This window comes from Saccopteryx leptura, chromosome 1 (genome assembly GCF_036850995.1).
Source record: "Saccopteryx leptura isolate mSacLep1 chromosome 1, mSacLep1_pri_phased_curated, whole genome shotgun sequence".
NCBI lineage: Eukaryota > Metazoa > Chordata > Mammalia > Chiroptera > Emballonuridae > Saccopteryx > Saccopteryx leptura.
In genome coordinates, this window is record NC_089503.1 from 289,209,365 (window position 1) to 289,225,714 (window position 16,350).

Here is a 16,350-nt window from a genome sequence, read left to right on the forward strand (position 1 = left end):
GAAGTATAGAATTTAATGTTAACTTTAACTTTTAGAAGAGAACATAAGACAAAAAGTTTCAACCTCTAGTTAATTTAAAATTTTTTAGGACACAAAAAAACTCCTTAAACCTTGTTATAAAGAATGAATTAAGAAAATGAAAGATAAAATTGAAAGACAATATAATAATATTTATAAAACATGTCTGATAAAATACCAGTACTCAAAATATATAAATAACTTTGTAACTCAATAATAACATAACAAACAACCCAAAATAAATAAAAAATATTTTAATTAACATTATATTATAGAAGATATGTGGTTGACAAAAAACACATGAAAAGATGATTAGCAACATTTATTTATTAGAGAAATACAAATTAAAAATCACCATTAAATTATACTACACTCTTATTGAAATGATTTTTATAACTGACAATATTGAATTCTGGAAATGTGCAAGCAAATGGAACTTTTATACACTGCTGATGGTACTGTCACTTTGCAAAAACAGCATTATAATTTTCCTACTAATAAGAAAACTAAGACTCTGAAGCTCAAACTTGCCAGAGAACACATATTCATTGTGGTGCAGATCTTAAACTCATATCTAATTTAAAATACTATTCTCTTTCTAGTATACTCTACTATCGTTGTCTGAAAAAGTAAGGAATGAAACAAATGCATACACCCTCACAGAATAATAACTTTAATGACAGTTGGCAATAATTCCCAGCCGCAAAGTGCATTACAGTGACTGAATTTGTAGAACTCTTGAGAAGTCTGTGTGAGTTGCAGGCATAGGGTATACAGAACTCTGCTTCCTATCCTCCATCTGAAGCACTCACACTCTTTTACCCCACCAACCTGTGCTCATGCTCATTGTCAATTGGCGGTCTTCACAGGAGAGGGGCAGACTGTGTGTCTAACGTAACTCTTCATGATATACCAATTATTCCAGCCTCAAATCAAGCAGAGGCTAAAATACTGGTACAGCCCAGAAAATCAAAGATATCTGAAATGAAACAGAAACCCTAGAACTTTGAAGAGTCTTCTGTTGTTTTTGTTGTGTTCTCATTGTTAGGTCACAAGACAACCAATTTTCTTCTCACAGATATAGTGCGAGCGTTTGTTACCGTCAGAAGAAATAATCTTCCCTTCTGTCGTCATCCTTGCACAGTTTCCTTTCTTAGACTCTTCAAAATTGCTTAACATAAAATAGAAGCATATAAATGATGTAAAACATTCATTCACTATTGCAGACACAATAAAAAATATTGACCAAAGTTAAGGTGGTAGGTTTTTCTTACATTATATACATTACCTCTCGGTGCCCTAGGGTCTCTGAAAGAGTATCTTAAGAGAAATATAAGCATGAAGTTCTAAAAGCTGCAAAGACTTTTTCTCTCCATTTATTCATTTACTGAGTTTAAGTCGTTATGATATGTGTGTGTACATGTATGTACATATATATGTATGTATACATGCTTATATATATGTGTGTGCATTTTTCCCTGTACACTTTCAGAAGTGTAAACCAGAATCTGTGATTATAGAAATTCTTACTTTGCTTCTATTCTAGAGACTTACATTTTGTTAAATGGGTGTGAGCCATCTTCCCATGACCATTGACTGCTGGTTCCTTTACGGTACAACCCAATCCAAGAGAGAGAGTGCAATTGGCTTTGAATGAACTTCTGTTATAAAAGAAATATGTTTTGTTAGTAAGAATCCTTTTATAATTCTAAAATAAAGATGACCTTGTTGATATTTTTATTATTGTGAAAAACCAAAAATATAGAGATCATCTTCATCCTGATTTTATTTAAATTGTAAAATAATGGAAGCTCAGCTTTTGGTATTTTTTTAAATATAGAGGTATAATTGTGACAAAAAAAACTACTCTCTTAATTTACATATGTTTATTTAGAATTACTGAAATCTTTTAATTTGCTTTCAATACTATGGCTGTAGCTTAAAAATGAGTTCTGAGGAAAGTCTGATTTCTGCTTTGGGCTCCAGGTGTGAAAGCTCACACTTTTCACTCCTTTTCTAATATTTCTGTAAGAATTCAGGGTGGGTTTAGTATAGTTATATAAGTATTTTTAAAAATCTGGTCACCATTCATGTAAATCTTATATATATTTATCTCTAAAATGTCATCAATTTATGATAAACAGAGATAGTATTGAAATATCACATTTGCTCCCTTACCAGGCCATTTGTTTTAAGGTTTATCTTTTTATTAATTTTAGAGAGAGAGGAAGGGAGAGAGACACACACAGACAGGATAATTGATCTATTCCTGTATGTGCCCTGACCCAGGGATTGGACCAGCAACCTCAGTACTTTGGAAGGATGCTCCAACCAACCGGTCTATCTGGAGTTTGGCCAATTCTCAATATAAATATTTTTATATAAGCTCTTTACCTTGTCAGTAAGCAAAATCGATTTTTAAAAATTTGTTTTATTAACAGCAATTGCAATTTTCTGGTTAAAAATGGAAATATATTGATATAAAAGTTTATATTAATTTTAGGTGTATAATGTAGTAAGCTCCTATTTGTACATATACAAAATGATTACCACATTGTCTAGTTAACATCTATTGCCATACAGGCAGTTATCTGTTGTACTAAAAATAAGATTAATTCAGACTTTGCAAATGTTTATTTTCTAGATTCAAATTTTTCTTTGTTTTCTGGATCGTTTTTAAGTTTATATTCTTTTATAGTGACTCTTGAGTTGTTGAAAGCCATAAATATGGATAATTGGATTATCCAATCACTAAGAGTGATTCTAGTGTCTTTAATCTATCTTTGACAGAATATTTAAAAACTAATCTTGACATGGACTATTAAGATATATTGCTTTTTTCAGAAATAATAGTAAATAATTTTTGCATTCAAAGCAAAATAAAATGATAAAGATTATGAAATAAGTCAGTTCAGTTTTCTTTGGAAGCTAGTCTGTATTAAAATTTAATAGGATTTAGAAATAATTGACCATCACCTTTAAATTCATATTGTTTTTCTTTTTACCTCTAACTCAGTGGTAATGTTATATTTTATAACTTTTTAAGTGGTAAGATGATTTTTTTTCAGAGGAGCTGAAGCTAAATTTCTATAAAATTATCAGTATAAGACATACAATTTTTCTTCATAAAATAACATATTTTAAGGCTAATATTTTTCTAACAGCATTATTTTTGACTTTGTATTTGCTATCTTGTGGAAATTCTACTTATGGAGGAGTTAGATAAATAAAATTCTAATTTAATTTCCATTTGTATTTCTGACTTTAACATAAGCACTTTGGATCTGAGTCATGTTACTAACGTACACAGTGCTGAGACACTCAAATATTGTGAAGCATTGAGATTTAGCCAATAACTAATGGCCAAATAAATACAGGTGAGAAAAGATAGGTTTATAATTTTGTATATGAAAAACCATTTTCTTGTATTTTATTTATTAATTATTGTATTAGTTATTTGATTACAACTCTAAAGCTACTTTTGCCCACCCCTGTATGGTGTGAGTTGGAAAACAAAGATATACATCACCATTTCTTTTTCATCGTCTATCTTAACAAGTGTGCAGTCCATTTCTTTGCAGAATTTCTTACTGTCTTCAAAGTTCTTAAGTTCATCCGAAAAATAATAACAACTGTTTCTACCACATGACCATTTATAGTCACACGTCCTGCTCTTATTTCCTTGAAAACAAAAGATATTGCCAGAGCAGTTAGTGTGTCTCCTGAAAGGATGTGGAGATGTTGAGAAATCCTACTTAGTCCTTCTAAAACCATTTGCTTTATGAGACTGATAAGTTTCTTTCAGATTACTAAAAAATGCCCTTGCCTGGTTAAAGAGTTTTATTACTTATATTTCTTCAAGTCTATGCATAATATTATTAGAAATTTTAAAGAAATTTTCTAAGATTGATATTTTTCCTCACAACTCAAACTGAAAGAACTTTACAATAAGATGTGCTTCTTTGTACTATCTAGCCTAGTGACTCTCTCTCTTTCTCTCTCTCTTTTAGCAAGAGAGAGAGAAAGAGAGAGAGAGGAACAAAGGAGGGAGAGATAAGAACAGAGAGACAAGAAGGGAGAGAGATGAGAAGCATCAATTCTTCACTGCAGCATCTTAGTTGTTCTTTGATTGCTTTCTGATATGCGCCTTGTCTGGGGGGCTACAGCAGATGAAGTGTCTCCTTGCTCCAGCCAGCAACCTTGGAATCAAACAAGTGACCTTGGGCTTCATGCCAGTGATCTTTAGGTTCAAGCTAGTGACCATGGGGTCATGTCTATGATCCCACACTAAAGCCAGCCACCCTGTGTTCAAGCCAGCGACCTCAGGGTTTCAAATTTGGATCCTCTGCATCCCAAGCCGATGCTCTATCTTCTGTGCCATCACCTGGTCAGGCTAGACCAGAGATTTTCAACCGCAATGGCAGACTGGGATGTCATAAGAAATTTTATAACATGCAGCACGTAACTATTTATTCAGGAGCACTGGCCTCTTTTCCCTTAGATTGTCAAGTAAAAAATGACAGCTAACAAAACAATAGCTGTATGGTGTGAATGAATCAAAATTATACTTAATTTTTTTTTGTCAGATTGACAATAATATATTTTCTGAAGTGCTGCCAAATTTTGGTAATCACCTTATGTGTGTCATGTGTAGAAAAGGTTGAAAATTACTGCTTTTGACTGAATAAAATCTGTAGGTACAGAGACAATCTAAACTTAGTACCTGATCTACATACCCATAATAAAGGTCCTAATAATGAGTACAGGGTCTGGTAAAGAAAACCTAGATTTTTTGTTTGTTTTTCTATTGAACTGGTACTAATTTTAAAAATATAATATTATGCATATAAAAAAATCTAACCTCAAGGACAGGCTGATTTATTTTTGTTCAATTAAATAAAGAAGAAATTTGGACTCCATAATTTGTTTATTCTATAAGAATATTCAAGTTAAGCAGAATATCAGATGATTTAGCAAAACTGAGAAACAATTGTTGGTCTCAGTCTTCAATCCATTTACCTGCATACCTGTGTTAGGTGGTTCCTCTTTGGGAGTTAGGTTTTTAAACGTGGAATTGTCTTCCTTTATTCTGCAGTCCAGTGGCGATTTCTGTGTTTGGCATTTCTGATGAGCCTGGAAAACTTTACTCAACATCATTAGCTCAAGGAGAATATAACATGGCGTTGAATAAAAAGCAGCATTTTAATTTTAATATATTAGTCAATGGTGAAGAGTAAGGGGTATTTTTATTTGTGCCCACTTCAGGCATTACCTCTCAGCATATGATTTACACAGACATCTATCATTTGTTGAAAATACATTAATTAATGAAAACACTTTTTAGTGAACCTTGATGACAGAACAATGAATTATGCAAAGATTTTGTCCTCAAGAAATTCACTCATTGTGATGCTCAGAGTGAGCAGTTAGAGTACTATATGATGGGTGATACAAAGAATATTGAGTGTTGCTGCTGGAACTCAGCAGAGAGTTGAATGACTAAATGGAACGTCTAGAATAGTGTTATGCAATCAGCAAGACTTCACATATTAATGTCTATCTTACATTTGTCTTTTCTTTATGAATGAAAGAAAGGCAAAAAAGTGAAAAAGACACCAAAATTCTAGTTTGCTGCAATAGTTTTCTAAAGTAACAAATGGAATAAACATGAAATATTAAAGTAATGTAATCCAAAGTTATTCAGTACATCAAAAGATAGGTTTCATATAAGGGATTTTAGGGAGATAAGAATGGAAATACAAACAAATATCATGTCATAAAAAGATCAGGTTTTACTCTAAAAAGCACATTAAAATAAAAAATACACAATGCCCCTCACACAATGGTGGCATGATAAGCTTAGCAAAACAGCCAATATGAAATCAACTATTATGAAAAGAAACAAAACAAAACATTTAATATATTTAAAACTTGTCTTAAAGATATATTTTAAATTAAGAAATATCTACTAAATCATGATAAGAACAGTAAGAGTCTGTAAAACTTGAGTCATAACCTGTTCTATTACCCCACCTGAGGTCAACGTCATGGAGTATACACTATAAGTGGTTGTCACCAGAAAAAGTAAGCTCCTTTTCATCTCAGGTCCCAGTCTATGATATCTCTACATAGACATCATGAGCTAAGGCTATCTCTCCAGCATTTTTTATTCCTTCTAGTTCTATGTTGTACAAGTTAAATTCTAGGCAATGCGCTATGGGATTGGGGCTCCTCTCCTCCACCCAACCCATTCCTATAGAGTAGAGAGGAGCTCCCTCGGTTGGAGTAGGTCAAGAATATTGGAGCATTGTTTGCTCTCATGCTCACATTCCAGACTACCTCTCAGTAGGAGAAAGGTAAGCCGAAAAAACCAGAGGTTACTCTGCCTTCCTTCCATGACCTGGCTCATAAAGCAAAGGTGTTACCCAGAAAAGTGGGCCACTGTCTCTGTTTCAAGCATTTCATTAGACAAGGAGCTTTAAATTTTCCCAAAGGAAGTAATTTTATTTGATCTGGAAAGTTCAAGCCTAAGGATGCTCTTGATAACCATGGACACTGAAGGGACTGTGGTGGAGGTGGGACGTGAGGAATAGGGAATGGTTGTAAAGAGCTAAGAAGAGGTTTGTATCTCCATGAAAGCAATCATTTTAAAAATAGTTGAGTCAATTTATTGGAGAGAACGGAAGACGTATCTAAAAAAGCCTTCTTGGGGTGAGTACAAATGTCAAAGACTGGTCTCAATTACTACCCCTGAAAAAATGACAGGCCAAATTAGATTAGACTTTGGGGGAGTTTATTCCTCAGAACATCATCAAAAACTAGAGTCATCAGCCAGCAATTAGTAGAGTCTAACAGATGGCTGTGATACCAACACAAGCAGATATCTTAACCATCTTAAGTGAGATCGGGGAAAGACGGAGTCAAAGAAGACTTTGCTAAAATCACTGTCATCCTTGGGCAATTGTGCACATGCTCAAAGCTCTATCTTCTGGTTGAAAGGCTGAATGCTCTTCCCCTAATATTAGAAACAAGATGACAATATGCATGTCAACACTTTTATTCAACATGGAACTTAAAGGTGTTAATTAGTTAAATTATCCAAGAAATGACATAAAACTATCCAGATAGTCTACGGAGAAAATCTGAAGACATTCACAAAAACTTCTAAGAGCTAGTGAACTACAATGCTACATGGTGTAAGAGCAATATAGAAATATAACCGTATTTCTTTATACTAACAGCAATGTTAAAATTAAATTAAGAGAAAATATTTATAATAGCATAAAAATAATAGAATTCTCATAAAAAAATTTTAAATAGGTAGTGTAAAAATCTACTCTTAAAAATTAGACGACTTTGGAGAAATATTAAAGAACTGAATAAATGGAAAAATGGCTCATATTCACCTCATATCACTTAACAAACATTAACTCAAAAGTGATCATACATGCAAATGTGAAAACTAAAAGTATAAATATTTTAGAAGATATGTGTAAACTCTTGTGATCCTAAATTAGGCAATGGCTTCTTAGATATAACACTCAAACTACAAGTAACAAAAGAAAGAAAGATATATTGGACTTCAAAATTTCAAAGGTTTGTATATCAAAATTTACCAGCAAAAGAGTAAAAATGTAACTAAAATGATGGGAAAATATTTTCAAATCACATATCTGATAAGGGGTTAATATACAATTTAATTCTATATACACAATAAAATATTTTTTGGCAATTTAAAGGAATATCAGACTGATATATTCCATCACAGATGAACCATGGGAACTTTATGTTAAGTGAAAGGATTAGATTGTTGAAAGACATTTTATTATATAATTTTATTTTTATAGAAAGTGTAGAATTGTATAGTAGGAATACTATATTTCATAAACATTGCACATGCAGACATCAAAGAGCTTGGTTTGCAAACCAGGAAGCTTAGAGCCAAGGTCATTAAACAGGATGGTGCTCTTTAAAGTTATACACAGAGAACTATAAATACTCACTGACTGTGATTGACTCTAGCTTCCTTTAATGCAAGACTTCTTAATTATTTTTAATTACCCACAATGTCTAACATGAATAGCAAATAATCTAGAGCCGTGGTTCTCAATTGGGGCTAATTTTTTCCTCCAGAGGGCACTGGCAATATCTGGAAACTTTTAGATGTAACTGCTCTCATCTAGTGAGAAAAGTTCAGGGATGCTGTTAAATATCCTATAATGCATGAAACAACATCCCTAACAAAGAATTACCCCACCACCTACCTTATGACCCAGCAATCCCTCTACTGGGTATATACCCCCAAAACTCAGAAACATTGATACGTAAAGACACATGCAGCCCCATGTTCATTGCAGCATTGTTCACAGTGGCCAGTCCATGGAAACAACCAAAAAGCCCGTCAATAGATGACTGGATAAAGAAGATGTGGCACATATACACTATGGAATACTACTCAGCCATAAGAAAGGATGACATCAGATCATTACAGCAAAATGGTGGGATCTTGATAACTTTATACGAAGTGAAATAAGTAAATCAGAAAAAACCAGGAACTGCATTATTCCATACGTAGGTGGGACATAAAAGTGAGACTAAGAGACATTGATAAGAGTGTGGTTGTTACCGGGGGAGGGGGGAGAGGGAGAGGAGAAGGGGGAGGGGGAGGGGCACAAAGAAAACTAGATAGAAGGTGACAGAGGACAATCTGACTTTGGGTAATGGGTATGCAACATAATTGAACGACAAGATAACCTGGACATGTTATCTTTGTTTGTTTTTTTGTTTTTTTTTTTGTTTTTTTTTGTATTTTTCTGAAGCTGGAAATGGGGAGAGACAGTCAGACAGACTCCCGCATGCGCCTGACCGGGATCCACCTGGCACGCCCACCAGGGGCGACGCTTTGCTGCGACCAGAGCCACTTTAGCGCCTGGGGCAGAGGCCAAGGAGCCATCTCCAGCGCCCAGGCCATCTTTGCTCCAATGGAGCCTTCGCTGCGGGAGGGGAAGAGAGAGGCAGAAAGGAAGGAGAGGGGGAGGGGTGAAGAAGCAGATGGGTGCTTTTTTTATGTGCCCTGGTCGGGAATCAAACCCGGGACCTCTGCACACCAGGCCGACGCTCTACCACTGAGCCAACCAGCCAGGGCCTGGACATGTTATCTTTGAATATATGTATCCTGATTTATTGATGTCACCCCACCAAAATATCAATAGTACTGAAGTTCAGAAACTATAATCTAGAGGAAAACTTGTGAGATGATAATAATAAAAAGTGATAAAATGGGTTTTAGGAAGAAAGAATTAACATCTAGTTAAGGAACTAGAAAATATGTCATGGAGGGTTTTGAAAAGTCATCCATATTTTATAAAACGGGTATGAAATGCATAGGCAGAGATGGGCTGTAGGCAGAAGGCTGTCCAGTGAAGGGAACAGCATGAGCAAATGTGTAAGGAAAAGAAGCTTAGAAAACGTGCGGGAAACAGTGGGTGATCTAGAATAAGTTGAAGCTAATTAGAACATGAGTAAAACTTAAAATTGTTTAGTTTAAATTAGATTATGATTATAAAAGCAAATATAAGTAGGGGAGTTTTAACATAATTCAGTGGAGAATGAAAAAACCATTAATGATTTCTTGGCATTTTAAGGACATGATCAGAAATATATCTGGAGAAGTTTTTGTGCCAATGTCAATAGGATTTTGAAGTCTGTTGATGTTAGGACTCATGAGGAAGCAATTACAATATTATAAGAGAAAAATATATTAAACTGAATTAGGCATTTATAAGAATAAATAATTAGAAAAGTAAATCTGAGCTGCAAAATGAAGGTTCCAAGAGGACTTGATAGTAATTAAAAAATGTCAGAGAGGAGAGAGAAAGTTAATGTGCACACAGCATGATCAACCAGCAGCAAATGCTCATTATACCATTCCTGGCAATATCCTGGATACAATTCAGGCATTATATGTAAAAAACAAAAAACAAGAACAAAAAAACACACACAAACAAAAAACACCAAAAGCTTTTAATGAACTTTGAAATGGCCCAATGATTACATTCGTGATGAAGGCAGAAGGAGGGGTTTCCTCGGTAGAAATGGAGATCATGGCTATGGAACTAGTAGGAGAGAAATACTAGTAAAAATAGTGACTTCTAAGAAAAAGATAATTGATTTAGGCCACAGGTCTTGTTTAACTTACCCATGAATCCCAAGATTCCAGTTGTTAAAAGGAGAAAGAAACAGAAGATTCCAAGAATGAGGCACCAGGTAAATAGAACTGAAGAGAGGAAAAGAGAGATTGAGGAACTCAGCAAATAGAGGACTGAATTAAAGAGGAGAGTTTACAAGGAGACTCCATAATTTAAAAACCTTACCTTTTGAATGTCTTCAGATTTGAAATCATAATTTAAATTGGATACTGACCAATTGGAACCAACAATAGACTGAGAATTAGATGCCTGGGTTCTGCTTTCGATTCTATCCCTGTGTTCTCTTGAGGAAATCATTTATTCTAACTTTACCAAAATAATCCCCTAATTTATCTCAATGATTTATGAATACAAAGAAATATTAGATCTATGTACTTGGTTTTAAAAATGTCATTTTTAAATATACTTTTAAATAAGTCATTTTTATTGATTCCAAATCAAAAGATATATATTATTTTGGAAATATCATATGCTTGCATACACATAACAATTTTCTCATTGGAGCCTTTCTCACTAGTGTCCTTCAACAGTAAGATTAACCACAGCTATTGCAGAGAAGAAATTATAATCCTACCTTTGTATCAGATCATGTTCACTAAATATTGTCTCTTGAAACTTTGTAGAATGAGCGATAGTGATATCAGGAGAGTCACAATTGTTTCCAAAGAAGTTGAAAAGAAACGCTTTTCCTACTTAGTAATGCATGTGTGTGGACAGAACTCAAACTACATTCATTCTCTGGATATTTAATTTTCAATACTGCTTTTTATGAAGGAGTTTAAATTATAAAATATGATTTAAAAAACCTCATGAAACTGGAACACTAATTCAGAACAAAGTTTTCTGCCACATTTTACTTGAATTATGTACACATAGGCTCTGCAATTTGAGGACATATAAGCTGGTCCTCTACATAAACTCTACCTTTTTCTTTAGGTGATCGAGGTCTTGTTATCTTCGTCTGACTGGACTGTGAAGCAGATGTTTTCACATCTGAATAAATATGCTGCTCTTTTATCTCTGGAGATTAAAACAGAGATGTGGTTACTGCTTCATAGTCACGCTATTTCTCACAAAGCATTAGGCTATTAATATGTGTGAATAGAATTGACAAAAGATTTTATTTCTCAAATAAAAGAAATCCATGTAATTGTTTTCTTCTTCCTAGGTAACGTCCATTGGGTAAATCTTTTAAATGACAAAATCTGAAAAATAAGTTAGATATAATATGTCATGTGGTAAATTATGATGAAAATCTTTAGAGAAATGATTTAACAAAGAACAGAAAATTATATCAAGATTCAATAGAAATGGAAAATAATACTCACTTTTTTTTTGTTTCTGCTTCTTAGAAGGAAGATATTTTACATCTGCATATGTTAAATTTTTTTCATTCATTTCTGAAAAATTTTAAGATACATATATAAAAGGCACAAATTGACAGTCTTTTTCTTTTTTTTTCTAAGTTTTCAGGTTCTATCCTTTCTAGGTTCTCTATACATAATTATATTATATTTCATGTCATATAACTATTGATGAATGATTTTACCTTTGTCATTTTTTTCAAGAAAAATTTTTACAATCGGTTATTTTCTTTCCCTTTTTTTAAAATAATCAGTTACTCTCTCTCTTTAGATACTTGGATATTGACATTTTACTTGCTACACCTGGACTTCTCCAAACATAAAATTTAATTTTAAAAGGTTAAAAATGCTATGATTTATAAAATTTTTATACTACTCTTAAAAATTGTCCCTGTCCAGAAAAGTACCAAGTAAAATTTTATGAGTCATTTGTATTGTAAAGTTATATCATGTTACATAATGGATTATTATAAATTTCTCCTTCACAAGCTCTCCTGATACATTTTTTAAAAATTTATCTTCACTTTTGTAAAGACTCAAAGGCAATTTGCTTCCTATAATCTCCTAAAGATTGTTGCCATCTCTATCTACTAACATGATGTTAGAAATGAATTCCTTACAATGGAATGCAAATTGGTTAACGGGTACTCCTATTGGGTGAGTTGAGGTATGCCATAAATTTGAAGGTATATGCTAAAAGCAACTAATTACCTTGAAATATTGATTTTACTTGCAAATTAAAAGTAAATTAACTTGTTTTAAGTACTTTAAATATTATTTAAATATACAGAAATTTATATGGAATAGAATTCTGATTACAGAAAAAGTTTAAATATTCTTATGTCCACTAGTTACTCATGTACCATCAACTTAAACCCTTTTTGCATATTTTTATTTGTTCAACATCATGCTCCATTGTTATATTTTATGAGTAACAAATATATAAACTTCGGTGTGTTTATAATATTCACTATGACATTTAATTATTTCACACAAGATAACGTATCATAAGAAAACAGAAATATATTTATAATGCCTTTAAAAATCCTTACCTCATCTGGAATATATCAAGAAAGTGAACATGTATCACATAAATAGCAAAGTTTAGAGACAGATGTAATATAGAGAATCAAAAAAATAATAATTGATTACATAATTACTTAATTACCCATATCCTGTCCTCAATGATATGCTCTTTCTACGCATTTGTTAATCCAACAGATATATTGAAATATTTGTTAACAAAACTATATTCAACGTTAAACCAAGAAAACTTCATAGGAAGTAATTCACTTACAAAACAATTTTTAGATCTGAATTGCTCAGCTCATGTGCCTGCAAGAATGAATGTAATAGATTTCAAAAAAAAATTTATTCTTTTTGCTCTGTAAATGCAATCAAGTGGCACTGATAACAACGAGAGGTGCTGAGCCCACAGCTGTAGAGATAGTTGGTGATACCTGTGTCAGTGTGGGAGAATTGTTGATGGCAGTGGAGTCTGGTCCAGATGGAAGAGGTGGCCCTGCAAGCAGATGGACTGGATGTGGGTGAGCTGGAGCACAAGGTGATTCTTTTGCGCTCTCTTTCTTATCTGCCCTTGTTACCCATGAGCCTTCAGTATTGGTCAGCTACACAGAGATGTGAGAAAACAGTTCATATTTAATCTTTAGATTTCACCATCTGCATCCTTTCTCATGGAAGAAGGCAGTTATTTTTTAACAGAGGAGATGAGTGGGAAAATTAATTTAAAGGCCATGCCGATTTTGCATAGAATACAAAGTGCACATTTAAAAAAAAAAAAGATCACTATCACCACTATGACAACCACCACCAAATAGCCAAATAGTAAGAATCTAAATATAATCTCTATTACAGAAAATAATGCTATGGGCTTTCAATGGAAATTGTACTTTATGAGAATTTTACATTCACCTTGTAAACTACTATAATATTAGCTAAGTAAAAATACACGAACACTAATAGTCTCCCCACATTCATCTGAAAAAAGTTTGAATAATAAAATTTAAGGTCTTGAGCTTTATTGGAGTGAAAGCCACTTGAACCCTGGTTCTTTTAAAACATATCTAAAACATTTGCTTTATTTTTTGAAACAGTTTTCTATAATATTTTCATAGTCTCTTTTTCAGTTTATTTCAGCATAAATAAAATATACTTAGACAAATCTTCAGGCTTTAATGATTTTTGGTTCCCTTCCCCTCTAGTCTGTGTTCTAATTACAAAAAACAGAAATATATTATCTTTCTCTTCAGTAGTCTGATATAACATGGCCCATGGTGTAATGGGTGAACCATGACTATGTGGTTGAAATACATAGATCTTATCTCAGTAGAAAAAGATTGAAATAGTTTTACTTGTTTCCACCATTCACTAGAATGAAAACACAGTGAAGAAATATATTTCAACTGTGGATTTAATTTATTAAAAAAAAAACATTTGAGTTGGCACATTTGCAAAATTTTTTCATTGGGTTCTAGAATAGAGAAATGATGATTAACCGGAAATTGATTTTGATGTAAAAGTACGTTTTTATAGAAATGATAAAACTGAATGAGTGTAATCAAAAGATTACCACAGGGTGTGAAAGAGTAATGTTTTTATGTTCTGGCTATATGCTCTTATTCGTTTTGTGTGGTCATTTCTCATTTTGTTCTTCTCTCTCCAACTGCTAGAGTTCACTGAGAAACAGGCATCTGGAAAGCTCAACACTTAACACGGTTGTGACTGGAATATGAGAGCTTGAAAGTATTCGCTTAGACTCTAGTTTCTTACATTTGTGAACCCGTCAAGTTTTCTTCAGATCTTCCTAGTACTACTTTCTCCACTTGATCATAAAGTTGTCTCTGATCTACTTCTTGATTCTTTTTTCACTATTATACTTTTGAACAGCAATTTATCTTTTCAAAACAATGATATAATGTAATAATTATTTTCAGCATAAAACACATCTGCTCCATTATTATAAATATTTCACTAATTTTTAAATCTTTCACAATCAACAGAATCGACTATGATTATGTCACTGTACAAATTAGCTTCTCCAATTTTAAAATATTAATTCACTCAAATTATTGAACACTTGGCAAGATGTCAACATTGTGTTAAGCATTTGCAGGTATTATCTCATTTAATCCTGAAATAATTTTAAATTTATAAAAAAATAATAACACATTTTATTATTAGATAATAATACTAACTAATAGGTATTGTTAACATTTTGTTCGGTGTCCTTCTATCTTAATTTCAATACAAACATGTATATAAACACAAAAACATCCAAAACATACAGTATACTGTAGAGTATGTTCATTTCATGTAAGACTCAATTAGCCTTCAGTTAGCACCATGACCAAAAAGCAATCTTCAAGGACTCAGAATTCAAAATACAGAAAGGAGAATAATGCTAAGAAAATATTATCTCTGAGAACAGAATATATATCATCTATGAAGTATACAATATTTTAGAGAAAGAGAGAGGAAGGAAGAGAGGGACAGGAAGGGAGATAGAGAGGGAGAGGGAGAGAGAGAAACATCACCTTTTTGTTCCACCTACTTGTCAACTGATTGACTGAAGTATAATTCTATTCAAAAGTATTTTTTGTGTACTTAATTTTTCAAAAGTTTTTTTAAGCTTTATTTCTCTGATTTAAAAATTAAGAATTCATTTTTATTTTCTAACTTCCTTTATACACTAAACACTAAAAAGTGTAAGTTCATTTTTCTTTCTGTCCCATCTAATATTTCATAATTTGAGCTAATAAGTTACATTTATTAGTATTCAGTATTTTGCCTTTTTTTTAAGCGAAGGAGAGAGACAGATAGGAGTAGAGAGATGAGAAGCATCCATTTGTAGCTGCTTTACTTTAAGTTCGTCGATTGTTTCTCATGCTTACGTTAACTGGGGCACCAAGGGAGGGGGCTCCAGTTGAGCCAGTGAATCAATCCTTGCTCAAGCTAGCAACTTTAGGATCAAACCAGTAACATTTGAATTCAAACCAGTGACATTGGGTTCAAGACAGCTACCATGCTCAAGTCAGCACCCCTGTGCTCAAGCTAGCGAGCCTGTGCTTAAACCAGATGAGCCCACATTCAAGCCAATGACCTTGGGGATTCAAAGCTGAGACCTCAGTGCCTCTGGTCAACATTCTATTGCGCCACTATAGGTCAGACAATATTTTGCTTTTGATGAAAGAAATGCTTTTTACCATGGAAGCAGCATTAAATCGAATTTTAACACGACAATAATCACTCACTAAAATGTTTTAATATCAGTCATACAGAAAATTCTCTCTGACCTTTTGAAAATTGGTGATAAACTTCTATATATATTTTTTGAAATGATTAATAGAGTTAGGTGTTACAAGTTGTTGCATAAAGTATAGTCTTTAAATATAATTTAAAAAATAAATTCATATTTTAGAGTAATTTTGATTTACAGAGAAGTTGCACAGATAGTACATAAAGTTTACTTACAGTCTTCATCTAATTTCCTTTAATGTAATCATCTTACATTACTATAGTAAAACCCAAATTACTAAACAAGGGTACATTAATAATAGTAAAACTAAAAATAAAATAAAATAAAAAAAATAATAGTAAAACTACAGCTTTTAATAGGATTTTATTACTTTTTCCACTCAAGTCCTTTTTCTTTTTAAAGATTCAATTCAGGAAACAATGTGACATTTAGTTATCATGTCTTCTTTATTCTGTGACACCTTCTGTCCTTACTTGTGATGGGG

The 16,350-nt window shown here is 32.8% G+C and overlaps 1 protein-coding gene across 2 annotated transcripts; it reads right to left on the reverse strand.

Moving 5' to 3' along the window:
• Positions 1-311: 311 nt before the first annotated feature.
• Positions 312-15,590, reverse strand: LOC136389369 (natural killer cells antigen CD94-like). 2 transcript variants are annotated; one of them, XM_066361175.1, is made up of 9 exons: positions 15,502-15,590; positions 13,051-13,218; positions 11,555-11,626; positions 11,151-11,246; positions 10,217-10,294; positions 5,046-5,159; positions 3,548-3,699; positions 1,573-1,679; positions 312-1,189 (listed from the first exon to the last, which is right to left on the reverse strand). In XM_066361175.1, the coding sequence occupies exons 3-9, from the start codon at positions 11,622-11,624 to the stop codon at positions 1,063-1,065; spliced, it is 744 nt and encodes a 247-aa protein (XP_066217272.1). In that variant the 5' UTR covers positions 11,625-11,626; positions 13,051-13,218; positions 15,502-15,590; the 3' UTR covers positions 312-1,062. The 2 variants fall into 2 exon arrangements, with proteins under 2 accessions (XP_066217272.1, XP_066217273.1); XM_066361176.1 differs by lacking the exon at positions 15,502-15,590 and adding an exon at positions 14,896-14,950.
• Between the last annotated feature and the right edge of the window lie 760 nt (positions 15,591-16,350).